The sequence below is a fragment of the Balearica regulorum genome, chromosome 4 (assembly GCF_011004875.1).
Source record: "Balearica regulorum gibbericeps isolate bBalReg1 chromosome 4, bBalReg1.pri, whole genome shotgun sequence".
Lineage (NCBI taxonomy): Eukaryota > Metazoa > Chordata > Aves > Gruiformes > Gruidae > Balearica > Balearica regulorum.
In genome coordinates, this window is record NC_046187.1 from 29,668,162 (window position 1) to 29,695,720 (window position 27,559).

The window sequence follows — 27,559 nt, forward strand, 5'->3', positions numbered from 1 at the left end:
GCTGATCATGCACACAGCATCCTCTGCCCTGCAGGGTCCCAAGCCGCCTGGATGGGATGCTCACCAAAATGCTTTTTGGGGAAGGGCAAGGGTAGCTGTGACCTCGAGCGTTGGCCTCTTTTTTTAAGGCTGAGTTTTGCACTTTGAGGGGGATGCCCAAGCTAATCTGCTGGGGGAAAAAAAAAAAACAAAAAAACCCCACCAATAACTATAAAGAAATCTAGTTGCTTTATTCTCATCTGTTTATTCACGTATGGCTTTGAGATTGAGGTATGTGAGCTGTGTGTGGCAGTGCGGCAGGGGCTGAGCAGCTGGGTGCATGGAAACAGCTGCCTCGCACACCACAGGTGAGCGAATGATTTCAGGCTTTAGCAGGGTGTCATCCCCCAACCTGCCTCATGCTGCAGAGTAACTGTCCTGGAAAAAGACAACAAAAAAAGCACAACAGGCATGTGATCTTCTCTCAGTTACTTAATGTGTATTTTTCCCTCTAATGAAGAAAGGCAACAGCCTAGACTGAATGCTTGCTTGTGATCCATTAATGACGAAGCCCTTTCCAAATATAGGCTGTGGCTGTCCTGGTGGCTCTGATGATGGAGCGATGCTTTACGCAGCTCCCTCTGCTAGGAATGACTGTAAGTCCCGGCTCACAGGGGTGGTGAGAGGCGATGGAGAAGGTGGCTGGAGTCACCTCAGCACAGGGCAAGCAATGTGCAGCTCAGGTTTTGGCTCAGGAGGGCATAGAGGCACCAGCCAGCAGGATGAGCACTGCTCTAAATAAAATGCCGTATGGCTAGAGCCAGCCTGCGGGTTTGAAGGGCTGTGCAAATCATGGCTCCAAATTAATTCTGAATTAATTAGCTGAGCGGCATGGAAGAAGCATGGGCTGGTTGGTGTCCTCCAGTTGGAGTGTGTCGAGGGGCTACGGTGAACAAGGGCGGTTACCAAAAGTGGGATATTGGAATTAGACACCCAGATCTGCTGAGTGGGATGGTGCAGCATCACACTGCAATGTTTTTCCCCCCAGTGGTGTGGCTCCCAGGGCTGGCACTGGACGGACAGGAGCGGCCGTTCAGCCCCCGCGCCCTGCATGCTTGAGAGGTGGTGTCTGCAATTAGCTCACGCAGTGCTGCGCATCATCTTCTGGCCATTCTGGGGAGGTAATTTGGATGTAATGAAGATCTATAGTAATCAGATAATTACTATTGATTACTCATTAGACTCTTGGCGAGGTAATTAGGGGACACTGGAAAGAAGCTGGAACTGATTCATTGGCATAATCTTAATCTAAAAGGTTTCCTGATTTTGTTTCTTTTCCTCTAATGGCTGATAAACAAACATCATTTTAGCTTCAGGATCTGCCAGGTAGTGGGCTCGCCAGGGACAGGGGCTTTGCTTTTATGCTAACTAGATCCTTAAAGTGATCAGGAGTAGTTTGTTTTGCACTGAGCTAAAACGGAGGCACCTTTGGTTGGCCTGGGTTAGCATCCTGGTTTCATGTGCCCGCGTACTCCTTGAGCATGCTCGCTCTGAACATGATTGGCTTTGGCCATGTGAGACTGGTTGGTTGGCTCTTGTAGTTAAATATGACTGACTTTGGCTGTGCTGGTGTCTAATGTGCTTGTGTAGGTGCCTTTGTACTTGCTTCTTCCGTGTGGGCTACAATTAGGCTGTTTGTAGGCAACAGTCCACTGTGGTCTCATTAGTTAGAGGCATATATGTATTTTTAGCTGCAGAAAATGTCCAGACTCTTGGCTTACTAGCTTTTAATTAAAAGATCAATATTTTAGTAATCCTGACCTACGTATTCATATGTACAAAATGCTCTGTCTCAGTGTCTTGCATTGTTTTGATACCATCCTGCTTGATGGTTAGTCTCAGAATAGGCATCTGTTATCGCCTGTACTGCTCTGTGATGGAGCAGTTTGCCAGGAGGCCACAAGTCGAAGGATCAGGTATGCACAGATCCCATATCAGCAGGACCTATGCAAATAAGAGCTTCCAAAAAGCAAAATAGTGAAGCTACCATTAGATGGCCAGTTTGGGGGGCAATGGGAAGACTGATACATTTCTGTATTCAAACAGTGCCTGTATGCAAAGTCTTTGTGTTCAATATAATTGCATGCAATTAAGCTTTCTGCTTATAGGACGTGTCAGATAACAGTGTCTCTCCCAAAGGAGACATGGGTGGCTGCATCCTTGCTGCTGTATCATGAGGGTTAGACTCAGATCCACTAGTGCAATTCAGGTTCACAGGGAAACACAACTCTGCTTTTTTTTTTTTTTCTGTATTATGCAAGTTGCAGCATCTACAGCAGTGGATCTTGAGGAATCAGAAGACCAGTGTGCTGTCTTGATGAAACCTGACCGCTTTCTTCTTATTGCAATACTACAGGAGGTTCTCCAGCTCGAGCGGCAGATGGGCGGGCAGCTTTTGGAGGAGCCCAAAGCTTTGCATTTTAAGGGAAGCACCCACAACCTCCGCCTGTCCATTCATGACATTGCCCACTCTCTCTGGAAGAGCAAACTGCTGGCTAAATACCAGGTGAGCATCACAAACCATTCACATTGGATCCTAGCAATGAGGCTTAGAGAAATACAGTGACACACAGGGGTGTTTAAAAAACACCAGATGCCAAGCTGCAATCCTGTGGGCATTTTTTTCCCTGGACCATTTGCGGGGACAGTAGCATGGAGCCCATGGTCTCTGGTCATATAGCATCCATGCCCTGGTCCCGCACCCTTCCCTGACTTCTTTTGCTTTCCTTCTGCAGGAGATTCCCTTTTACCACATCTGGAGCGGGTGCCAGAGGAACCTGCACTGCACCTTCACGCTGGAAAGGTTCAGCCTGAATACCCTGGAGCTGGTGTGCAAACTCTGCGTGCGGCAGGTCGAAGGAGAAGGGCAGATCTTCCAGCTCAACTGCTCAGTCTCAGAGGTAAATGACATCTGTGCACTTCTCTATCCGACTGCAGGAACATGGGAGGGCTAAGGAGATACATCCTTTCCCGTTGCTATCTGTTTAGCGCTTCCCATTTTCCTCCTGACTGCTGGGATGGACATAAGAGATGGATTAACTCATTGCTTTGTATCTCCTGTTGCATTTTCCCTTAGTTTCTCTCACCCGGAAGGGATCATCCATCCTTCAAGGGAGGGAGGAGGGCAGCTATGGTCTCCCTGCTAGTGCCGCCTTTCTGTGTCTGGAGAGGCTCTTTGCCTACCACTCCCTAATGCATCTCGCGAGGCACTGCATGGTCCTGTTTCCTGGCAGTCCACAAGATCATCATGCCCAACATTTCCCTGGAGAGGGAGAAAGGAGAACAGGAAAATGTCATTGCCATATGTTTGCATGAGCTGCTGCACTCTGATCCCACGTAATAACTGCTGTGCAATAGGGAGCATCAGATGGTCTAGTTGCAATAGACTTCTCCTCAGATTTTGCTAGTGCTACAAATCCTGACTATTATCTTCGACAATTTTTCTTTTGACGGCTGACATTTTCCAGTTGAAAAATGATCATAAGTTTTGGAATATCTTTGCTGATGCTACGTAGCACCTGGAGAATTTTTGCTCCTTCGGGCAGTCAGGCTTAGGGCTGAGACCAAGCGACACATTCAGGTGTGAAGTGGCATTGACTTCAGTGGGTGGGTTTTATGCATGCCACCCTCGGTGGCTATGAAGAGCAGGTTCTCAGGCAGCAATTGCTGCTGGCTGACTTGGGGAAGGGCTGGGAGACCACAGACAAAAGTTACTTGTGCCTTAGGGCCTTGACGGTGTGCACCATTACCCATAACATCTGCTTGTTTAGTGCATGTAAAGTTACATATTCAGCTGGGGACTACACAGCATTAAAGACAGATGGTAAAACAAGTATCATAAACAATTATTGTAATAAGTGCTGCATTGAGGTAATCTCTAATTTCACCTCGCAGAGAAGAGAAAGAACTGAGAGTAACTTTAATGAAATGCAAGTATACACTATAATCATCTTCAGCTGCTTGTGTGTAATAGGGCCTGCTAATGGATTCAGAGGGAGCAGGATAATATTCTTGTCTTGTGCTGCGATCCCATTCATCAGGGATGAATAGAGGGAGGGAATAAATACCGCCGCTGTCATGGCTGCTTGCTGTGAAATTACTCCTCCTGGTCGACACATAGTGATGTTCCTGAGCCCGAGTGAGGGGCAGGAGGACCTTGGGCTGCTAAGGGCTGGCATACAGGGTTGTGTCAAGTTTGTTACTAGGAAAAAAAAAACCCTAAAACTTGGCTGGTTTGATGATAAAAGTTACCTGGAAGTGTAGTAACAGCAACCTGGAAACCAATGTGTATGTTTCTAGAGGCATAAGAGGAAGGGCTCAGTGTGATAAAGACACCAGATCGGGCATCAGGAAACCTTAGCTGTGGTTCCTCACACTTCCTTCCGGTGACTAACTAGGTCATGTTAGGGCGTGTTTTGGTCTGTGCTTTCAGATGATGTCTGGTTTGGTGTGCTTCTGGTGATTTCAAATTGTGCACATTATTCCCGTCTTGTGGGGGAGGCAGGGAGCTAGCGGTTAGGCACTGCAGGACTGTGCTGGTGCCTTTCTGTGTTGCTGGCTCTGCTTCTCTGCTTCTGTGGTAAAAAATACAGTAACACAGCTTCCTGCATCCTCCCTTTATGGGCTTTCTTTTTTGTCCCCTGTAAAGGATATAAAACTTCTACAGATTAAACTGTCTTAATCTGGCTTTATACAGTGTCTTCCACTGGGACTTCAAAAATACAAATGCAGTGAGTGCCAAAACATGCAAATTTGTGAGGCAAGAGGAAGAGTGCAATAAAAGTCTCCCACTGTTTGTTTTTAAAGCCCCCTTTATATCTTGTGCTGCTGGTACTAACCCCCAGGGCACTGCCGGGGTTACCTGGGCTCCCTCTGCAACCATCCTGATGGACCTGGGGCGGCAGGCCACCTCGAGAGCCAGGGCAGTGCTGCCTCAGTGTGTCTCTTGGCCCAGAACACAAGGGATAGTTGTCCCTCTGCGGTGCCACCAGTCACCACCCTACAGCCGCTTCTGGCCTGGTAGCGTGGGTGAGCCCACAGGCAGCAGCGGTGGCATACGAGTCGTTTTGGCAGCTCCCAGGCAGCTGGGGAACCCTGAAGTGGTGGGGTTGGGGCGGGCAGTCTGTGATGCGGGACCTTGGCGCCTAGGTAGGATTGCTGCATTTGGCACTGCTTTGGGCGTGTTAACCGAGGACATTACAGTGTGGCATAAACCTTCCTTGGTTAGAAATTTCACTGATTGCCTAAAATGCCATTTCTAAAATAGAAATTAAAAAGAAAAAGACATATTTATAGAGTGGAAGATAATTAACTGGTGTGGATAAAAGAGCAGAGGCAGAAGAGGTTTAATTCTGTTCATTGCTCACGGATACTGGCTCTCCCCTTGCCATCTCTGCATACATTTTGGGGGGGGGGAAGCCACAGACTGTGCATGACTCTGAGTATCTCCAACAAGCTTCCCGGGGGGATTTGTGATGGCAGCTTAAGCCAGGCATTACCTGGTTTTGAGACAGTTTCAGGTTTTATAGGGCTTTCCCAACTGCCAGCTTAACACGAAGCAACAAGACAGCTCACAGAGAAGAAAACAAACTGACATTTAATGACTCATCCTTTGCACAGGTGTTTCTGGCTACTCAGGGCTGTGACCTGGGCAGAGGCGGAGATGAAGCAGCTCCCCCATTTTTGCCAGCCTGGCAAAAGCTCCATCATGCTGTGAAAGAGAATTGAGAAGGCAGCTGAGAGGCATGAAAGGAGACCCAGCCCTGCTTGCCACTTTTTCCATCACGTGCTTTGGTAGCTGGAGAGGAGAAGTGCTGCGCATGGGAGGAATGTCCCTGCTGCACAGTCGGGTGGCCGGTCGGCATCGATGGGGTTTGGTGGGGCTTTCAGCTGCCCTGCAGGACCTCTTCATTCCTAAGCAAACCCAACCATCCAAATTGACCAACTACCCTTGTCCTACCAGCTACTGAGCTCCTCTTTCTGCCTACCTGTGGGTGCTAAATCCTTCCAGGCCAAGGAAGAGATAAAATCCTTGCCCAGAAGAACCAACTGCTTGTTATTGCCAGCAGTGCCACATCACAACTACGTCATGGGGAGCCTCCTAGCTGGGGGGACAGCATCAGAGAGCATCAACCCTGTACCTGTGGGGACAGGCTGGCTTTGGAGGAGACTTTCCCCTTGAAACACTGCTGCCACCACCTTTGAGCGCAGCGCTGGTCTTGGGGAGGAGGGGGACAGCCGCCCCCAGAGCACACATGCTCCATCTGTCTCCAGCACAGAGTTAAAGCTGCATGGAAATGAGGGATCAGCTGCTTGTGCCTGGGATGGTATTAACCCTCTCTCCATGGTCTGCCTGGCATCAGAGGCTTCAGAGAGCACAGGTGCTGCCAGAGGGATGTCAGTGGCATGAGCCTGGTGCTGGCTCCATGTGGGGTAGGGGGCTTGGGGGACTGCTGGGAAGGGGCTCCTGCCAGCCAAGGCAGGAGAGCCCCCTTCTACCCTAGTAGTAGCAATTTGCTCCGAAATGTGTCAAGGTGCCTGATCTTTCATTATTTCTAGTAAGTGATTAATGAAGCTGGGCTCAGTTTTGTCCAGCCATAGTAATCTTCTCCCTCAAAAAAAACCCCACAAAACCTGCTGTCCACCCAAAGTCAGTTATAAATATGTCTCTTTTTCAGCTGACTAACATAAACACTTGATTAGTAGAGGGCTGCTCCCCTCTAATGCAAGTAAAAGCACTGAGTCTGAGGATACACTGCTAGAATCATCTCTGCACTCAGTAACAAAACTGCTGTATTTTTTTTTTTTGCTTTCTTTCCAACCTTAGGAACCTTCTGGCATCGATTATCCTCCTATGGACTCAGCAGGCACTGTCACCACCATAGTAGGGCCCAGCGCGTTCAGCATCCCCCTCCCGATAAGGCAGAAGCTGTGCAGCAGCCTGGACGCGCCCCAGACCAGGGGCCACGACTGGCGGATGCTGGCTCACAAGCTGAAACTGGACAGGTGAGCGGGGCTGCCTACGTGTGGCCGGGCGGCACAGATCCCTGGGAGGTATGTGCAAAAGGGTCCTGGTGAAGATGAGTGACAGCAGAGGTGTCCACAGACTGGTCAGACTGACCGCAGAGGGGATGGGCATCTTGACAGCACCAGCAGTGGGTGGGCTGAAATCATATGAATTCAGGTAACCTTCATGCAGAGCAAAAAAAAGAGTTTCCTTTCGGCTTGTTGCAGGTACCTGAATTATTTTGCTACGAAATCAAGTCCTACTGGGGTAATCCTGGATCTCTGGGAAGCCCAGAATTTCCCTGATGGCAACCTGAGCATGCTGGCAGCGGTTCTTGAAGAAATGGGAAGACATGAAACCGTTGTTTCTTTGGCAGCGGAAGGAAATTACTGATGCAGCTTTGGTGTGAACAGGAAGGACAGACGCAGGGAGTGGTAATGCCCTGTTATTACAAACAAGGATTGAAATGAAAACCCAGACCAATGAGTTACACAAGAGACATTTCAGAGAAGAAAGCAAGCAAACAAACAAAAAAAAACCAGCCCTGACCTTCACATGTGCTCTCCTTGTACATTATCACAGGATCTAAAAGAAATCATGCAAAGTTGTACCTTGAAAATATAAATCAACCTAATGTTCCTCTCGGCTTGGCTGTACACTGCTTGGTACAGGATTTTACAGTTTCCTAGGAAACGCTTTTTATTGCTATCCAGATATATGGATAAACTTTCTTAACAATCCCAGTTTCTATGGATGTTGTTTACATCAAATTCTGGACAGGGGTAAGGAGACTGTCCATGGCTCTTTATATTTTTTGTTTAAAGCCATTCTAGACAAGGCTATGGACAGTCAGTTGTGGCTCTTTAAGCTTATTGGTTTCTGGTGAATTCAGATTTTGGCTACAATTCTGCACGAGTGTCTCACAATGATCCTCCTGTCATTGTTCAGTTTCCTAGACCTAGTTGTAAAAAGAAAAAAAAAAAAAAACAACAAGAAAAATCAGAGTTTAAGAGGCGTGCATCTGGAAAGCAGGTACTCTGGGTGCTAAGCAGGAACACACGTAACGTCCCCTTCCTTCCCCAAGGCAGTCCCACTGAGCCTGTGTGAAGAACAGCTGTAGGACAGTGGGGAACGTGGGATCAGAGTTCATTTTCAATTCACAATGTAACAACACCCTTTCCACCCCTTTGCGATATGAGGGGGCCGGATATGCAATTCAGAGTGGTTAGGGGGGAAAAAAAAGAAATCCAGAAAAAAATGAAAAAGAGAAGTTGCTATGATAATTATTTACTAATTAGTATCTAGTGCAAGGATTATAATTATTATTATTACCATTATTACTTTATTTCTAATTTTGTCAGCAGCAGAATGAATCATTCCTGTTTTTATGGAACCCGACCCTTTCCTGGAGGTCTTTTAAGACATGTCCCTCTATATGCTGTCTGTCCTTCCCTTCTCCAGCCATCATACTCCTCCTCCAAAAAGTCCTCTGCTAGCCCACACGGCTTGCTCACCTCATGTTAGCATTGCTGTGCTTCGTGCCTGATGCAAAGGTGGTACAAACTGGTGACATTCCACTGAAGCCACTGATCTGCACCGGTAAATGGTCCAACCCTGCGCCCCTTCCTGGGATGTTTTGCACCACCTTGGTGCCTCCAGGTTGCTCCAAGAAGCAATCCTGTCCTGAGGTGGCTGTGAATCAGTGACAGCCTCCCAGTCCAAATACCTGTAGCCCACTGGCACGGGTGCAAGCATGTGGAGACATTGATGTTCACTGCCTGATTTGTGCATCCAAGGTGGGCCTCCATATGTCTTGCTTTGCTTTGAAGTGGTCTGAGAGCCAGCAGCTCCCGTTAGCTTCCCATGGAGTTGCAGGTACTCACTCCTAGTGAAACCCACTGCCTCCCTTAACGTTTGTGGTGGTCAGGACTACTGGGACTCCTCTGCTGGGTCATTTCTGGGTGAGATGCACTCGGCGGATCTCCGCAGGTATTCCCAGGCTTGCTGCAGCCAGGGAAGTCCCTGCCACGTTGGCCAGCATAGGGTGATGGAGCGGTGAAGTCGAAACCCTGGGTACTGCAGTTTGCTGTTCTGCCCTGTGCTCCCTCTGCCGCTGCTGCCTGGGCAGAGAGGTGCAGGTCCTCACTGGCTGGCGAGGGGGACGTTTGTCCCGCTCAGCCACATCCCTCATGGCCACCACAAACAGGTGAGGTGGGAACTTGGCAAAAGGAGTGCACTCTTGCTTTTTTCAGTTGTCACTGCAAATGTATTTTATTTTCTGCTCAGTGAAAAGACTGACTCTTTGGTACCTGACAGCCTATAGGATCGCAGTAGTTTTACTGCCGGACTTGTCTGTCCTCTACTTCTGGTGCAAAGGCGGCTTTCTTCCCCAGCCTGTCTGCTCCAGGTTTCCAGCCAGGCCCTGGTTATTGCTGTTGGGTACACACGCATGCCCCTGCCCATGCACATGTTCCAGCTTCATCTGCTTCCTGAGACTAGAGTTGGTTTAATTTCTTTTGTGGTTTTGGTTTTGTTTTTCCACAAGGCTTTCCAGATTGCACCTTTAAAGGTAACTTTGAAAATGTCATTGGTCAAAATGAAAGGAAAATTTCATCTGACCTTTTTCCCATTTGACATTTCCATAGGCTTGGGATTTTTTTGTTTTTAATTTCTCAGCTGCGATTGCTGGGCAGTGACCACAAAGCACTCCCTTCCTCATAAGAGGCAACCCAGCAGTTTGCAAACTAGCATTTCAGTCAAAACCAGAGACCAGAGGACATGCATTTTAACTTTCAACATCTGTCTGCATTTTGCCTGTGTGTGTAAGCCCCACCTTCTCTGAATGCAGCGATGCCAAGGGCATCCTTTCTACAACCAACCATCTTCTTTTTAACCTTGGGCATCAGATGCAGTCCATTGCAATGGGCTTTTAACTTCAGGAGACTTTGGCTGGAGCTTCCAGCTCTGCCCTTTCCCTACATTTTTTTTTGCTCATCTGAGAGCTCAACAATGGCTCTCAAAAGACAGATCTCAGCTTTTCTTCCTACTGTGCCATCTTCAGGTGTAACTAGTTGCACTTAGTTCATGTTTTTTTCCCCCTTCCTCCGCTTCCTTCCTGCGTGACTCCTCTTCCAAGGCAGGTACATGAGCTGACCTGTCCTTTGGTCCCTTCCCTTCTTGGGCTCAGTCTTTGTTAGCTGAAGCCCAGGCTCACTGGTACTCCTGGCTCTTGGCTTTTGCTAGGTGCGCAGCATGTGCACCGTTCTCACAGGGGCCTTGCCAGAAAGTGTCTCGTAGCTATCTGTAATCGCTATGAGTCCATGCTCCTTTTGCCAGCTCTCTGACCTATCCCCCAATCCCTCCTTCAAGAAAAACAGATGAGCAACTTTCTTAAAAATCTTCTGGAGTGTTTTCCTTTTACAGCATCACTGTGAAGAGGATTTTATTGAGAGGAAAAGGCGCTCTGATTAAGAGGGGCATCCACAGAGGTAGATGGTGGTCAAGAATATCACTTAGGGCAGTAGCATTGCTGTCTCTAGGAGGTGGAGCTGCTCTTCTTCCATTCCAGCTGCTCAGAAACCTTTCCTCACCCACTGCAATCACAGGCAGGGTGGTTTCTCCATCCCCTGCTCCATCAGCTTTTGCAGGGTCCCTGTGTGGTGCCGTGCAAGCTGCCCCAGCCCTGGCAGGGCAGGGAGAAGGTGCTGAGGACGAGGATGTGTCCTCCACAGTCACACCTCATCCCAGCAGTTCCGCACTCGTGCTTCTCCACCGCTGCTTGTGGCAGCTCCCACTTCACGTGACACCACCTCTACATTAATTTTGCTCAGGTTTTTTTTTTTTTTGTTTGTTTTATTTCTGGGGGTACCACACTGGAAGGGTGTGCGGCCGGGGAGAGGGCTTTGGGCCGGGCCGGTAGTGTACACCCCTCAGCATCGCCATCCTGCTGCCCCAAGGAGGGCGGGTGGGAAGCAAGGGTGGCCAGATCTGCTCGGGATATTATGTTTGGTGGGAGAAAAAAACCCAGCAGTGGTCCCTCCGCCTGGATTGCGTGGACACAGTGCCATCTCGTGGGGCTGAGCCCCGGCTCCAACACACCACCGCCGCAGAGAGCAACATTGCTCGGGAAAAGGCTTTCCCATGGGGCAGCTCTTGAAAAATGGCAAATAAGTTTGGCAGACAGAACCGACTCTTAAGAGTTTTTGTAATATTTTATGTCAGGTAAGCACATCTACTTTAAAAAAAAAAAAAAAAAGGTGCAGGCTTCTTATCCTCCAGTTATTACTACTTTTTTAAATGCTTATCCTTTTAGTTGTCCACCTTCTGCTATGTGCTGTAGCAGTTTTGCTGCTCTTCACACCATCTCTTCATTACATGTTGATTGCTAGCGCTATAAATAATATATATATTATATAAATATATATAAAATATCTATTGACTTCAATGAAAACCTTTAATTTCTGAGTAAGAAACACTATCAGAGACAGTCCTTTTCACTTGATTTTTTTTTTTTCTTCAGTTCTTCTTGTGTTGTGTTCTTGTAAAGGTGACTGTCAGTGTATAGGGTAATTTCGGGGTTTGGGTCTTTTTTTTTTTTCCTAAATTTCTGATCACAGCTGATCCACTGTATTTTGCTAAGGAGCGCAAGACCTAAGTGCTGTTTTATGGAATCTCAAAAGTTTTGAGGCAGTGAGGGTCTCTTGAGTCAAGATTTGCTTCCATGGGCGACCAAGACTCTTTTTTTTCCATATCGCTGGCAGAAATGCAGACACTTGTGAGACATGTTGGAGTCTGGGATGCCCACAGAGCAAAACATGTCTGTTCCTTGGGTTTCTTGCTATTTCTGTTGCTTACATGTAGAATAAATGTATTTACATGCTGTAAGCCCGTCATTGTGGACAGTGTCCTAATGTTTTGTATTGCACACCACAATAGTTTCTTTTTGGTTCTGCTTTTCTTCTTGTTTTGGGGGGGAGGGGGGATATGGGGAAGGGAGGGGTGGGGCAGCCCTTAGACCATTGTATGTTCTAGCCAAGTAGTTATCACAGCTCTGAGGTTAATTTTAAACAAGTTGATACTGTTGAGGTTGTGGTTTTGGTTTCTTTGGGGTTTTTTTAAATCTTGTGTCCAGGGCACTTTGTAAACTATCTTATTGAGTGTTCAGAAGTCTTTTCAGTTATTGTCTTTTGTCTGGCCACGAAGTAACTAATTGTTTGCAGGCTGGCTTTCTTAATATCAGGCGTGGCAAAGATGCAAGTGGTTTGTGAATGAAAACCAAACCTTTGGCCCTTCTCCCGCAAGGACTCCAATGAGGTATTGACTTTGAGGTCGCCACCGCAATCCATTGCTAGCTTGTGTGTGAAACATTGAGTTCATAAAATGAGCTGCACTGCAGACTTTTAAATGCTGAAGCATGTATATCATCTCAGACGTTTTTTGAAGTGGACATTTAATAGAAATGCAAAGTGTGTGTGTGTATGCATGTATATATACATACATACACACACACATACAGACAGAGAGGAGAAAATAAAGGACACCTGCTGGATGCTTTTAGCTGTGATGATAGAAGTTGTGAGCATCCTCTTACAAACAACTTTTGCTCAGGAAGGTGAAGGTCAAAATTCAGTGCTGTATCATCACTGCAAGGTCAAACAGTCTGTTGAGAGACAACAGAGTAAAAACTGGCAAGGAACTAGAGTTGGACTTGACCCAAAGCCACAGAAATGAGCCCTCAAGTTTGGTAGGTCACGCTCCTAGCTTGAAATAGGAGCATTTAGTTTATTTACTTACTTGTCCTTTAAGCTTGGCAGCTGCCTCCTGAAATCTGAAAATCCTTTTATCTGCAAGTCCTTTGATAAGCTCTGCCCATACAAAAAAGCAATGATAATACAGAGTTCCCACAAACCTCTATCACCAAATAGGTATTTTACATTTCTGTGATGGTGGTTAAATGTATTTAATAGTGGTTCGGTCTCCTCGACTGCTTACGAAGAAATTATTTGCTACGTGTGCTGTAGCCTGGGCCTGCCCTTTTTTCCCAAAGCATCCCATGCAATGGCATGCGAGTAACTTCTGGATGCCTGTGAAGAAGCGGGATGTAATCAGGCAGGGCTCTCCCGCAGCACTGAGGTGGCTCTCCGAGCACTGGTACTCTGGTCTCCAGCTGCCGGCTTGCAGCTGGTGGGACAATAGCTCATAGATGAGGAAAGCTCATGTGGCCCCATGAGCTTCATTGGCTGCTGCCAGCTGGCTCTTGCTACAGCTTGCCAGTAAATTTGTGAGCTTAAACAATACGAAAAAAAGCAAAATCACTCTGGAAAGTAAACAAAATTAGGAAGAAGGAGAAGCAAAATACTCTTCTCCCATAGATCTTGCAAGGCACCTTGCAAAAAGACCCCCTCGAACCATGAGGCAATAACCTACTTTGAAGCAGGGAGTGTATCACAGCTGAGACAGAGAAGTTACGGCATTACCTGGCATTACCATTTTGGCGCATCTGTGTGGTGGACTTTTTTGCTAACACATGTTCTGTCTGTTAATGTTGAAGAGTAAAAAAAAAAAACAAAAACAAAACAACCCCCAAAACGTGAAGGTGATACATTTGGTACCTTTCAAAAGCAAAAAGAAGGAGGGCCCATAGGAAATGTCTGCATGACCCAGGCCGAGAGGGTTTATTGTGTTTCTTCCTCCTCTTCCCATATCTCAGCTCTACCAGGGTTTGAGGGATTCGTTTTCTTTGCTATTCAGATCTGGAGAACTATTTTGGTTTTGATTTCCCTATTGCTGTATCTTCTATGCAATTCCTTTTCTAAAAACTGACGTACTACCAGAGAAGTGCTAGCCATTGCATTATTTGTATTGCTGTACAGTGGAGGTGTGGTTTACTAGTTCTGAGTGTGCCTCTTACCCCCCTCCCTTTTTCTCCTTCCCTCTGTTTGTAAATGCCTGCATTTATTCTGTCAGCCTGACATGTACAAAGTGTAAGAAAGAATTTTTAAACAGGTAATAAATTATATTTATAAGCAACTGGAAAAAAATACACCACTACCTTGTGTTGTTTAGTTCCTGGAAGCTTGGAAGGAAAGAGAAGCCTTTTACTTAGTTTCTTTAAAAAAAACCAAAAAAAACAAAAAAAAAACCACCAAAAAAACCCCACCCGCTCCAAAGAAATGTATCTGCACATAAGAACACCTTGTGATGTAGTCTCTGTCATAAGGTACCATTCATGACATCCACAAGCCCATAGAGGCTGTTTCATTGCACTTCATAAATCCTCGTGTCTCCCCGTGGGGTTTTTACCCCAGCAGCTACAGGAGGATTTGCCCCGGACAGTTTGCCTGGGGTTTGTGTTTCGTGGCTGGAAAGGTGGAGAAAAGTGACAGGCAAGAAAACACATCCTCAGCTACTGAGCTCCACTCCCATCCCGCATCCAGCCATTTTGTGATGGAGGGGATCAGCCCACTGGGCTTGGCGCTGATGCCTGGGAGGCAAACTAAATGCCACTCGGGCAAGGTGGTTTTGTCCAGCAGTACCTGCTTGTGTCCGATTTAGCCAGTGGATACAAGGCCCGAACACTGAAGTTCACCCTTCTTGCACCCGCTCCCCACTGTCAGAGATGGTGGTTGTTTCTCACCCGCCTTGTTAGACCTGTTGTGCTCAGTATGAAATTTCGGGGGGTGCAAGAGGCGCAGCTGCTTCTCCCAGCTGAGGAGCAGGGGTGGTGACGGGTCATCTCTTACAGCCAGCGCCCCGTCAGCGGGTCAGCCCCAGGCTGAGGAGCTCATCCTGCCCGTGATGGAGGGGATACAGGGGCCTGTGCCCTGCCGGGGGCAGCACCGTCCCACCCCGTCCCATCCCCCGGGGGCGCGGGGCAGCCTGCCAGCCCCCGGGCTCTCCTGCGGTGCCATGCCGAGGAAGGCTCAGCCCTTGCCGTCTCATACGCCAGAGCCGCAGCCTGCCAGCGTGGCAGCGCGATGTGCTCGCTCAGCGGCTCTGCCTGCAAGGGGCAAGGCGAGGTGAAGTCAAAGCCAAAGCACTCCGATAGCGTACGAAGCCAAACAGCAGGCAGCCAAAAAACTGAGAACGTGGCGACAAGTGCGTTTGCTAAGTTTGCGAGACCCTGCAGTCCAGCTGGAAAAGGGCAGACCTTCAAAAGCCCATCCCCCGTACGCTTGGATTACAGCAAGCTTTTCCCAAGGTGTAAGGTAGCTTTGCTTGCTTTTCCTCCCATTGCAATTTTCAATGCGAGCTACATGGTGAGCAGAAGACAACTGCTCAGGCTGTTCTCCCTGAGCTTGGGACACCACCTGCTGCTTTAACATCCTCAGTGAAGTGTATCACTAACACAAGGCTCCTCCATTTCCCTCGCTTCTCTGCTAAAACCAGGATGTGGGCCATCTCTGCCCGCTGGCTCCTGTAATTTATTTGCACTGAACAGGCAGTAATTCTTTGCAGGAGGCCGGGCAGGGGCAGCCCCACACCACCAGCTCGTGCAGCTGTCCCTCGCGGCTACTGGGGATGGAGCTGGGGACTGGCAGGGTACTGAGCCAAGACCTGCCACCCCAAATCCGGATGAAATACTGGGTATTGCTCAAGTACATTGAGCGTGGCACAGAGCTGCGGCCACACGCCAGTGACAGGCTTGCTCCATCCAAAAGCCACCGGACCTTTGGCAACACGGAGGAAGAATGCATTTTTTTAATTTAATTTTATGATTATCCTCTGTAATAGGAAGAGGCAGATTATGTATGAAAGAGAACTTGGAGCTGTGACATAAAAAGGAGATCTGTATCCCAAGGGACACAAGGTGTAAGTTCTTCAGTGGTAACTCTGGCCACTTTGTGGTCCCGCAGCTAAAGAGAGCTGAGCTGCAGGCAGGGCTCGTTTCTGCAAAATTAAGATGCTGACTTTGGGCACAGTCGCTGCTTTTACATTTCCTGGTGTCTGTCTGCCTTGCATACTTAGCTTTCACAGGAGACAAGCTCTTTTTCATCCAGCCTGCTATTCCCACCCTGTCTACATGTATTGCCAAACTCGAGTTTCCTTTGGTTTCTGACACCCCCGTGGGTTGAGTCTGCCACAGCTTTGCAGTGGCCAAGCAGTTCCCTCCTCATCTTCAGAGACATTTCCATCAGGTGCCTCACCTCTAGCTATTTTACCTGAGACTCCTGAAGTGTCTGCTCTGGTGTTTCTGCATTTGAAGGTGCAACTCTCCTTCCCAGGCAATGGAAGGGACAGGTCGGTGTGTTTCACAAGGAAGCAGAGCTCCGGTTTTGGCAGGGGACAGTAGCAAGACTCTGCCAACCTTGGATGGAAACGAAACAGTCCCAATGTTGCCTGCAGCTGCAGAAGATGCAGGTAGCTAAGCCCAAGGCTAAACAGTAGCCATGCACCTTAGCAAGGTGGAGAGAAATAAAATGAAAGCAGAGCCTAGGACTGCCTCCTAAAGCCATACCTAGAAAGTTAGGGGAAAAAGCAAGCAGGGTGGGAGGAACAGAGGGCAGCTGCAGAAACACCTATCTCAGCAGCAATGCTGGAGAAGGTGCAGCCCAGACGGGCTGTGCTGGAGCTCCGACTCGCCTTCGGCACCGTGCAGCCAAGGGGAACAGAAACTGCCCCAAAACTGTGGGATACAGCGACATGCCAGGGACAATGTGTAGCAAGCATAGGGCTTTCCCACCTAGACGTGGCCTGGCCAAGGGAAATGCTGCTGGAGAATAACTGCAACGCTCCGCTGCTGACCACAGATGGCCGGGGGCAAAGCAGGAGGGCTGCAGGGGCTGGGTTAGTCAGCGGTAAGACGCGGTTCAAGGGAAAAATGCCGTTTACACACTTCTCTGAAAATAACCGGCAAGGTAATTACACGTTAGGAAACACTGAGCTGAATGCCGCGTGCTGCAACATGGCACTGCAGAACGAGAAGAGAACTCAGGCCATAAATACAAATACATAGAAATATCCCTCTATACGTACAGATATGTATGCTCCAATGTCTCTCGGCATTAAGCAACACATATCAGCTGATGCGGTGTATGTAGGCTGCAACTTTTTTTTTCTCCTGAAGCAGAGGGCTGGAAAATCTAGCTTCAGTCTGTGCACAGCTTACCTCCTGTGCCTCTTCTGCTATTAAAAATAGTACTGGCAATTCATAAATATGTGGGGAGAAGAAGGGAAGGGCAGGCCTCACAAAAATATTATGTGAATGCCAAATTTCTATAGATTTGCATAATCAGCCACAAAACGCAAATGACTGCTCGATTAGCGATAACACTATTTTAATTACTATTTCTCTCTTCACTGAGTTGTGAAAGGCGTGATGCTTTTTAATGCCAGTGGAAACATATGCAACATCTTGCTGTTTACTTGTTTGCTCAGAGGAAAAATCTTATAACAAATAAATAAATAAAATGCGGCAAGGTCGAAATAATCTAGCCAGGGAAACAAAACACGAAGGTGGTGTTTTTCAAGCACGAGAAAAGTAAATAGAAGTAAAAGCAATCTCTTTGATGGGGTGACAGAAACAATTTTATTTGGGGGGAATGTTAAAACAACCATATACAATGTGAACAAATACAATGTAACAGTTTGTTCCCCAGGTTTTCTAATTACAGTATTTACAGGTTTAATAAGGCACTGGTTCTCAAAAAAGAACACAAACTAGTTTCTTAGTCTTTACATTGTCAACCTTTTCTTTAATAGAAATAACTTTGTGCTAGAGAAAGGATAGCAGTTGCTAGATGGCATCTCTCTTCCTTTCGGTTTGGGTTTGTTTTTTTTTTTTCCTCCTTCTCCCACTTCCCTATGCCATCTTATCTATGCCAATAAGTCACTAACCTAAACTTCCTTCAGTGATTTACATTTGAAAACTGGACTTCCAGACCTGCCGGCACTGAAGCTGTGGTTATCTTCGCCACTGCAATCCAAACTCTCATGGATGGGCACTGTGAAACTACTGAAATCTGGAAGTAATATTAAAAGGCCACACCTGGCAAAATAAATGTACTAACCTGTAGCCACTGTACATGCTGAAACCGTAATAATTACACGTCGAGTGTTGCAGAAAGTCAACCACGCAGGCGGTTACTCGAGTGTCACAGCACTAGAACAAACGACTTCCACGCTTGCCTTGGGCTGTTACCTGGCCTTTAGGAATATCCCTTTACGATAGCATCAATTACAGCAAGTATGAGATTTGAGATCAAAATCTGGGCTTTCGAGTCTTGGGAGAAAATGGGCAGGCACTAGTTATACAACTGCAGACCCTTTGCTTTCTCAGAATGTGTCTTGTCATATATATATATATATTTATTTTCCTATATAGCACCCTTGCAGTGATTTGTCATTTTCATAAATAAATATTATGTTTCATTTAGTGCTTTATCATCCATAATAGTTTACTCTTAATCCACATACTGGAGTTATTCCAGACTCCCAACTGAATATATATATATATATCTATATATATATATAAAAAACACATCAAACTTGAACATTTAACATATACACTTTATGTAACCTGTCAACCAGTATCTTATATACCTTTCTTTTGGACCAAAAAAAGTAAGACTTGTTCAGAAAACCAGCAACTGGCCCCTTCTCTCGCTGCACGCTGACAGCAGGTGCCAGGGGTATCACGTGCATTGCATCCACCAGCCAGTGAAGGACCCTCCAAAACACTTCTGGGGAGAGCCATGATAATTTAAAAAAAAAAAAAAAAAATCTATTTGAGGAAAGCAGATGCGAAACACCTAAACACGGCCGTGAAGAGGCATCCCTGCTGTGCGACCGCTTACCCGGGAGCTACAGGGACCAGGCTGGGAGGTGGGATCGACTGAGCCTGGCCCCGACCGCTGCCGAAGTCATCGGGAGCAGCATCCCCGTTTCCACCACCATGACCCCCCCCCGCCAGTTCCGGATGCCGGGGTGTTTCCCATCCACTTCATCGGAGCCGAGAAACCCGGTTCCTCAGGGCAGTGCTGGTTTTTATGGAAGGGCATGAAGGTGAAAGGAGCAAGAGTAGAAACCCTGTGGCTCCATTCACTGTGACAAAAAGGTGAAGAGAGGCCGGGCTGTTCTCCTGATTTTGGGCCACAAATCTTCAAGCCAAGGCAGCCACGGAGAGGAGCAAAGTCCTCTCTCAGCCACGCAAGTGCACGGTTTGTTAAGGACAGGAGAAACCAGCATCGCCCCTTTTGGGACTGGGGTTCGCTGTACCATTAACTCTCAGAGATCATCTTTTTCTATTACTCAGTATTTTTGGGTACAGGCAGGGAAACTGCATGGCAAAAAAAGCCCTCTAACAAAAATCCTCTGACTAAACTTTTTAACACCTATGACCACAGAGGTCTTGCTGGTTCTCTTGAACCTGTGCATTTTTCTCTGTTAGCTTGAAACTATAAAATGCTAATTTTTCCAACTAGAAATACCTTCAGGGAGCCATGAAGCTAAATCCCCATTATAAGCCAACCTACCTACAACAATTAAATCAGTTTTGTCCAAAAAAGGGAAAAAAAAAGCATTACAGGCTGAGGCTAAATCCAGCATGGCAATTATTTCAGTTCTGAAATAGGCTTAGCATAATCAAAGCAGCATTTGTAAGGACTTACTTCAAAATTAAACTGATCACCATCTCGTGAAACAGGACATAGGCAGAAAAAAATAATTAAAAAATAAAATAAAAGAAGGGTAAAGAAGGGTAAACCGGTAACTCCCATACAGCTCAGCTTTGATAACCTGACGAAAAACAGAGACCTTTCTAAAGAAAATACTTCACGGGGAATATTTCACCTCTCATTTCCCCTTCTGTAGTTTTAACATCGCAGCAACTGCTGCAGCCCCAGGAAGGAGGAATGGAGAAAGACAGTAAATGCGTTTCCCGTTGCTCTTCTCCTCGAAAAGCTCCTCTTGCTGGGCACCGTGATGCTGCGCAGCCCCAGCTTGGTGGCAGAGCCTGTCGCTCCCGCGCGGTGGCTCCCAGAGGCACGGAGGCTGGTGGAAGGGCCACCCGAAATAGTAAGGCAGATGAAGCTGGAGCCAAATTATTTGGTTTGCAGTGCCTCTGACTCCAGGGGAGAAGGGCTGGAGGCAGCTGCTCGCTGCCGGCCGCGGTGCCCGGCTCTCACCGCTCCTCCCGTCGGCTTCCCACTGCGGATGGGAGGTCCCAGGTCTCCTTATGCTCAGAACACTGACTGCCACCCCAAAAATGGGGATTTTTGAAGTCTTTGCTTTCCTTTCCCTTTAAAAAGGGAATGCAGATTATTATTTTTTCCCCAGCTGTGGTTGTAGATGAATACCTCACTCTTACACAGATGAAAGAGCAAGTTAATAATTTTTCCTCACAAGGAACTTCCTCTTACCCAGTGGTTGTGTATGTCAGTCACAGCAGTTTCAAATCTACCAGCAGATCCAAATGTGTACTTCATTTCCACTCACACGCAAAACACTTTTTTTTTTGCAGTGGGAGGAAAAAAAAAAAAAGTGCCAAGAAAAGGGGCACTTGTTTACCATCATCCTGGTACCATACCCATCAGATTCCCTGGAAACACGAAGAGCTTCTTCACACAAGCAAGTCACACCAAACCATATTCATACGGCTCCCAATTATCTTAAACGAAGCATGACCTCCCCTGGAACAGGACACCCACCAGAACCCAGCCGCCCGTGCTAACGATGGCAGGGACATAACTGAGCTCTGTCTCTATACCGATAGAACTGCTCGCATGGGCAGGGCTATGGAAAGTCGTCTCCGCAGGTAGGCGGCTTTTAAGATGCTTTCCATTACAGCTCCTCTGAGCTGCACAGACACTCTTTTTTTTTTTTTTTTTTAAATGCTGGAGTGCAATAGTCTCTTTATAAATGAAAAAGTCACTTTGCTTTCGTTTTCAGCACAGTTTCTTCCAATTATTTTTTAATGTAACAATATACATCTTTTTTACTTCTAACCAAAAGTTTTATTTTCATAAAATTTAAAGCAGTATCTTTTTAGACAATCAAAATAATAATAATAACAATAATAATAATAAAATAATAAGTGGCTTTCACAGAAAGCAACATGCATAATCTTAAACCAGTTACTAAAACTGTACTTCCCCGTGTAAACAAGGGCAGACAAGCCTCTTTCCAATCTTGTATGTCAAAATTCCGCTGATTTTGCGAAGGATTATCTCCTCAAAAGCTGTCAAACGAACTTACAGCTGATCTTAAACGTGATTGCATTCAAGGTACTCATTAGCGAAGACGTTCGATACCTCTTCAGGACTTCTGCCTGCACGAGAAAGTCCTTTTCCATGGGCCTTCCCGAGAGGTGCCTCTGGCCGAGTCAGAGCTTAATGTCCTGCGACTCTGACATTTTGGCAAGTGTTTTCTTGACCCGCAGGGCTGTGAGCCGTGAGGCGGGGTTGTGAGCCCAGCACTCCATCATCAGCTTCCCCATTTGCCGTAGGCACTGCGGAGACAAACGGGAGAGAAAGTCCCACCTGGGTCAGTGGAAGAGGAGACTGCAGTCGGTGGCAATCCCCAAAAAACTGAAGGGAAAAGGTCTTTTCTAAGGGTAGCCAAAAAAAAAAGGACAACACGCTGGCTGGTATGGCTTTTCAAGAGCTGTTATTTCCTGTATATTAAGGAGAGTTCTCAAAACACAGCAATTACTCTTAGAATTTATGACAAGCTGTAGCCTAGGCTTGGCTGTACGCTCCACAAAAGCACTTTTCTTACCTCCCCTTCCCCAAACCCACACAGAAAATCTCTCTCAGCCTGACCCGCACAAGCATGGCTTTGCACAGTGAGCCCTTTGCTGTACAAATTCAGTGGAATTTGTTTTCCTCAGCCAGTGACCGGCCCCCAGGCTACGGCCCAGCGTGAGAACGTGCCCGCGGCTCCTGCCGGAAAGCCGACTGTGAGCACCCGGCTTGGCTCTGCCCTGTCCCGCTCCATCCCCTGCTCACTTCCAAAACACAGCCGGACCCTCCTCCGGCTCCCACCCTCTTGCTGACAGGACCCTGGCGTTTCCTTTGCCGTCCTGGAGCAGGAGCACATGTCCCTGCTCTGCGGCTACCGCCTCCTTCCAAACACAAAGCACCCGCAAAGCCACCGCAGCCCGGTGATGACCTCTACGGATTTACGCTGCCCGGCGATTTGCTTGCTACTATAGGAAAAGAGAAGTTTTCCATCTCATCCAACTTGCTCTCTGTTTTCATGAGGCTCCTGGCGCAGAAGCAGCGCAGACCCTGGAAGCGCTAAGCACCAGCAGCGCCCAGACCAGCCTAATACCTTCCAGATTAATGCGTATTTTTCTAAACACATTTTGCAGATACACAAGGTTTTATGCACTAACAAGTTCGCCTCTGATTGCTACAACTCCTGAAGCGGGATTACTGATGACACTAACCAATTAATCAAGAACAGTTATTTCAAGGAGCCTCCCCCATCCTCGATATGCGTGGCAGCAGCCCAAGCACACATGGAGGACCACCGCACAAAAGCCCTGCCCGGGATCCATGCTAACAGCGCTTCCTCCAGTGTTTCCACTCCTGGTCTGAAGGCTCAGAGGGAGTTGGTTAGGGAGAGGATGAGGCAGGCGATTCCCTGTTAGACCATCCCACACTGTACGCTGCACAAGTCCTGGAGCCTCCCAGGAGGTTGTTTTATTTTTCCCTCAGGCTCCCAAACTGCCTACATCTCATGCCACCTAAATCTTTCATCTACCTGCAGAATATTCATCTACACGCTCCTATTCCCAAATGGCAGCTCTCTTCTGCAACTGTAGAAAACTTTACAGCATTAAACTGTACCAATTAACATGATTAACGATCCCTCCTCCATCGCATCTCGAGAGCAGCTGGCAGGTTTGCCTGCCCTACCTCAACTGTTTGTCTCCAAATCCATGAGCACAACTTTGCTTCATTACAGATTCTCAGGAGGGAGAGTTCAGATTCTCCCCCAGCCCTCTCACCTCCTCGTTTTATCTTGGCAAGCATTTTCTGGATCTTACGTCTCTTCTGAAAGGCCACACCTGTAGCCCTCTTTGCTAAAACGTGAAGACGTAAAGCAGAGAATGACCAGTGCTCCTCGGCGCAGCCTGGCTACAGCGGTCTGTAGTATTGCAACTCAATACCGTCATAGTGAAACTTAATAACCTGCATAATGTTAGCACAAAAACATGGTAAAACCGAGTTTCCAAGCCTGCACACTTAAGATCACAGAAAAGCTGTATCCTCATGTCATTTCAAAGAGACGGGAGATATTTTCTTCTTTACGAAAAGAGAATTACAGCCCACACATCAGTACACGCTGAAGGAGCTGCCAGTACACCAAGTACACTGCCACTACACTACACACTACAAAATCATTTCTCCTTTGAAATTTTTGGCTAGCCACTGATTTAATGCTCTTAATGCCGGGAGCAGAAAGCAAAAGAGGAAAGAGAGTCTAACAGAGTCTCAGAAAGTCTGAGCACAGCAGGCTATTGCTGTGGGATCTGGTAGGCAGCACACGAGAAACGCGCTTGCAAATATCACAGCCTATGGCCCCCGGTGCTCTGAACACCTTCAGTGGGGATATCCGAGGTGGTCGCGCTCCTTCCCAAGCCCTGTTATGCGGTGACTGGTTCTAGCACCAGTGGTAAAGCTCCTCCACACTCAAATTGTGCAGAATTGGGTCAACCTCACTCACTCGCTCTGATTAAAAACACAGGCTGCATTTTAAGGGGGGGGCGATACCTCGTCACTGCTCCATCTGTTGGGAAATGAAGGGCGTAGTCTCTTGATGCACACGATCTCCCGCATGTCCTCGTACGAGGGGTCGCTGGGCACGAGGTCGTGGTACGGAAGCTGGTATTCCTCAACTATTCCTGCAAGAAGCAGTTAGTTGCTCGTCACTTGCAGATGACACCTTCCGCTACCCTCTTCCCCTCTCATTTCATAACAGATTGACCATATTAACAATTTGACGCACTTCTTAAAAGGACCTCTCTGCCCTGGAAGTTTATTCCACAGTCAAGCTCCAGCATAATCATTGCTGTGTCAAGACTGACCAGGTATCTTAATCTGAAAGCATAGGTACTTGCCAAGTGAGACAGTTTCTACCACTGCTGTCCAGTCCAGCAATCTCCAGTAAGTTATCCTAGAAAGAACTGTTTGTTAGCAGTGGGCCCATATCAGAGTAATTAGGCGGAGAATTAACATTGAATTAGGTCTCCTCCTTATCTGCGGACCTGGTATATATTAAAGGGCATCTCCGTGCCTTTTCAGGACACGGCAAGGTCCCATTCTGTGTGCACAGCAACGATGGTGATAAAAGTACAGATTTTACATCACATCGTTGCAGTACACTTTACCAGTTTGTAAACACAGGGATCACGTTGCTCACCAGCGAAATTCAGCTCCTCCAAGGTAAGCATGGAGCGAGCATTCAGCACAATACTGCAGGCTTTAAAGACCCATAAAGTCTGGTGAAGGCAGCGTAGACCCGAGAGAGACATGCTCTACCCTTACTCGCCACCAATCTGGCACGTAACCGCTGCCAAGTCATTTCTCTGCATTTAACTTTCCTCAGTGGCAAAATAGAGGTAATAACAAGCCATCATTTCTGCGCTACACTGAGCTCTCCGTGCAGAAAGCACACATAGCCTACGTGTACTAGGATGGATCAATGCCCCGAGTCTGCAGCTGGCTGCGTTGTGTTATCTTTGCTGTCCTCACGCTTAAATGCCTGATACCAGAACGAAATGAGGCACATCACTGGTATGATAATGATGTAATAAGTGGCATTTCCCTTGTTTGTGTTTTTTTTTTCTACTTGTCTTCTAAATAGATTGTTTATTTTAAATACTGGCAAAGGATACCCCAAAATTGTTTGTTCTCCTGCTTCTATTTAACTCTAACAAAACAAAGAAATCACTATTTACTTTCTGCTAAAATAGCTGAATACCCCCAGACAAGCAAAAAAGTGTTGCCATTGGAAAAGGCCCCCAGATGAGTTCCATAGTCCTTCTTCTATGCAGGCATCCGCTGCTTCCAAACGAGCCATTAAAATACAGTCTAAATCTTTGCTGTTGAAATAGCACTGACTGATGCTTTAAAATAAGTTTCAACAAGAAAACAAAGATTAAGAGAGTTACCTGTATGGTTTATCCACATTTGTTTATTACAATGAAAACAGCTACCCAGGGAAAAGGATGTAATGGAAGATTTGGATTATAAATGGATCATAAATCACTGACACAATTAAAAGCCACCTCCCAGCTCTCAAAAAGGTATGCTTAGCATTTACCTCCTGAAACACATCTCCTTGCTATCTCCCAAAGGATGAGTCCAAAACTGTACATATCAGCCATGATGTACGACTGAAAGTGATTTCTATTCAAGCTTTCATCCAGCACCTCAGGCGGCATATAGCGTTTTGTTCCTACACGGGTATTTGGAGGTATGTCTACCTCGTTTGTATCGCTAAAGGAAAAAGAAGGGAGGAGAGAAGAAAAAAAAAAAGGCATCAACCATGCAATAAAGTGGCTTGAAAAGAAAGCAATTGAGATGGGAGAAGTAGTAAATTCACACCACATCCACTCTCAAACAAGGTCAAAAGTAATGCGTAATCTTAATGGAACAATTCTTACAAGGAAAGCCTCTTAGTGTGAAGGCAACCCTTCTTAAAAGGCTGACCCGCCTGAGGCTATGTTAAGCATTCAAATGCAGAACCACAACGGAGATAAGACTCAACAGGGATGCTGTAACATTTGTGAGATTGCATTAGCGTTAGCCTGAGCTCTAACGATGGTGATAACAATCGAATCTTCATTAAATGCTGTTTTCTTAACATACTCCACCACCTAATGCTTTAGTCTTAGCAATTAATGGGGGACACTAAATAGCTGGGGCAGTAACACTTAGCTGTAGCAAATCAGATCTGCAAGGAGTCTCACTACTTTTTGTGCATGCATTATGTTTGATCTCTTCCAACCTTTACACATCAAGATGTGTAAGCACACAGACGTAAATGTGTAAAAAAAATCTAACCAAATGTGTCACACCTCACACGTTGACCAGATGAGACAACATATATCTAACAGGAAGCAAATTGCCATTAATTATGCGACTGGATTTTTTTTTTTTCCCTTATTAACTCAAATTCAGCTGTATCAGTTTTAATGTTTTTAAAAGTTTAATATATGGCATATATTCTGGTTTGCTTAGAAAGGTCTGTTTCCCTTTCCCACCTTCAAAATGTAAATATTTTAAATGTGATGGATACAACAAAATCTCACAGAATTATACAATTTCTTCTGTAATTTTCTTCACCTAGAGTTATGAAAATGGCAAAAAAAGCTGAGCCTGAGGCACAGCCAGTTATCTACACAGCTACTCAGTCATTAAATCATACATATGCTGGTGGCATTTCTGTATACCCCCAAAAATGTAACATAAATCTAGTGACCTGCACTGTCTTGCAATATTTCAAATAAAATGAGAAATGCAGAGAACTTTACTAAACATATTAGCTTCAGCAGAGCACACCCCTTTCAACAACTTTTTTTCTGTTCCTGGTCATTGCCTAAGAAATGACATCTAAGGGCAGATTCAGTATGAAAACGAGCCGTGTATGTAATGTAGATTCCATCTGGACTGTGACAAATACATATTTCACCTTCCTTTACAGCAACACTTGGTAGTTCCTAGTTCTTCTCTGTTCGTAGTTAAGCGGTGTGTTGCTCTGTACTCATCAGGCAAGGCACACCTGCAAAGGGTGAATTTCTTCCCTGAAACTTTTACTGCAAATAGTGTATTTCCAAGTTGGTTTTTGTAGGACCCTGGTTCCTCAAAGTAAAAATATTCCTTTCTCATCTCCTAAAGGAAGGTCAGGTTCATATAGGAAAAGCCTCACCAAGAAACCTGGTAGATAAGTGAATGGTGAGAAGAGCACAGAAAAACTGCCTTGCTTTACACTCTGAATAATTTCAGTTCAAGATTTGTATGGAATTCTTACTTTTCTTTTCTTTTTTTTTTTTTGGATACTTCAAGGAGCCCATGGTTTCAAAGCTGACCTCTGAAACCTAGTCCACGGCCACATTTCTGCGCACAGAAAAATCGGAGACTTCATAACATACGTCTCCATCACCAGGACCAGCACCAAGAGCTCAAGCTTCTTCAGAACGGAGCTGTCAGACGGCGACAACTCCTTTACGAATCCCAGGAGCGCGTAAGTCCTACTTGTCTGCTCTAAGTTGTTTAAACACACAACCATTTTTTTAAAATCAAATTTAAAAGCCATTTCAAAAATCAAATCTGTACTTTGGCAATTTGATTTGTAGGAAATGAAACAAAAGGCAGCCCAAATGGGGTGCTTTTCAATAAATCCCAATTAGTAAGTTGTGCAAATGATTAGAATTATTCTATATAAGTTGTAAGTGAACTATCTGGGGATCGGACAAGCTGAAAGCTTCAGCAACAAGTTTACTGACATGACTTCAACCTGTCAGTGCTATCTCCTTTTAGCACGCGGCAGCAATACTGAGGGTGA

General features: G+C 46.4%; 2 protein-coding genes and 1 long non-coding RNA gene across 7 annotated transcripts in view; 2 read left to right on the forward strand and 1 right to left on the reverse strand.

The window, feature by feature from the left end:
- The window catches only part of UNC5C (unc-5 netrin receptor C), a 256,963-nt gene extending 249,279 nt beyond the window's left edge, over positions 1 to 7,684 (forward strand). For both annotated transcript variants that reach the window (XM_075751579.1, XM_075751580.1), the window contains 4 exons: positions 2,396 to 2,545; positions 2,775 to 2,939; positions 6,866 to 7,044; positions 7,273 to 7,684. In XM_075751579.1, the coding sequence (XP_075607694.1) occupies positions 2,396 to 2,545; positions 2,775 to 2,939; positions 6,866 to 7,044; positions 7,273 to 7,438 (660 nt within the window). In that variant the 3' untranslated portion in view covers positions 7,439 to 7,684. The remainder of the gene's footprint in view (positions 1 to 2,395; positions 2,546 to 2,774; positions 2,940 to 6,865; positions 7,045 to 7,272) is intronic.
- LOC142601713 (uncharacterized) overlaps positions 1 to 27,559 on the forward strand; it is a 446,015-nt gene that overhangs the window by 287,685 nt on the left and 130,771 nt on the right. The gene's annotated exons all lie outside the window — the stretch shown is intronic.
- Positions 17,576 to 27,559, reverse strand: part of BMPR1B (bone morphogenetic protein receptor type 1B) — a 264,618-nt gene continuing 254,634 nt past the window's right edge. For all 4 annotated transcript variants that reach the window (XM_075751583.1, XM_075751584.1, XM_075751585.1 and 1 more), the window contains 3 exons: positions 25,316 to 25,491; positions 23,764 to 23,894; positions 17,576 to 21,491 (listed from right to left, as the gene is read on the reverse strand). In XM_075751583.1, coding sequence (XP_075607698.1) covers positions 21,366 to 21,491; positions 23,764 to 23,894; positions 25,316 to 25,491 — 433 coding nt within the window. In that variant the 3' untranslated portion in view covers positions 17,576 to 21,365. The remainder of the gene's footprint in view (positions 21,492 to 23,763; positions 23,895 to 25,315; positions 25,492 to 27,559) is intronic.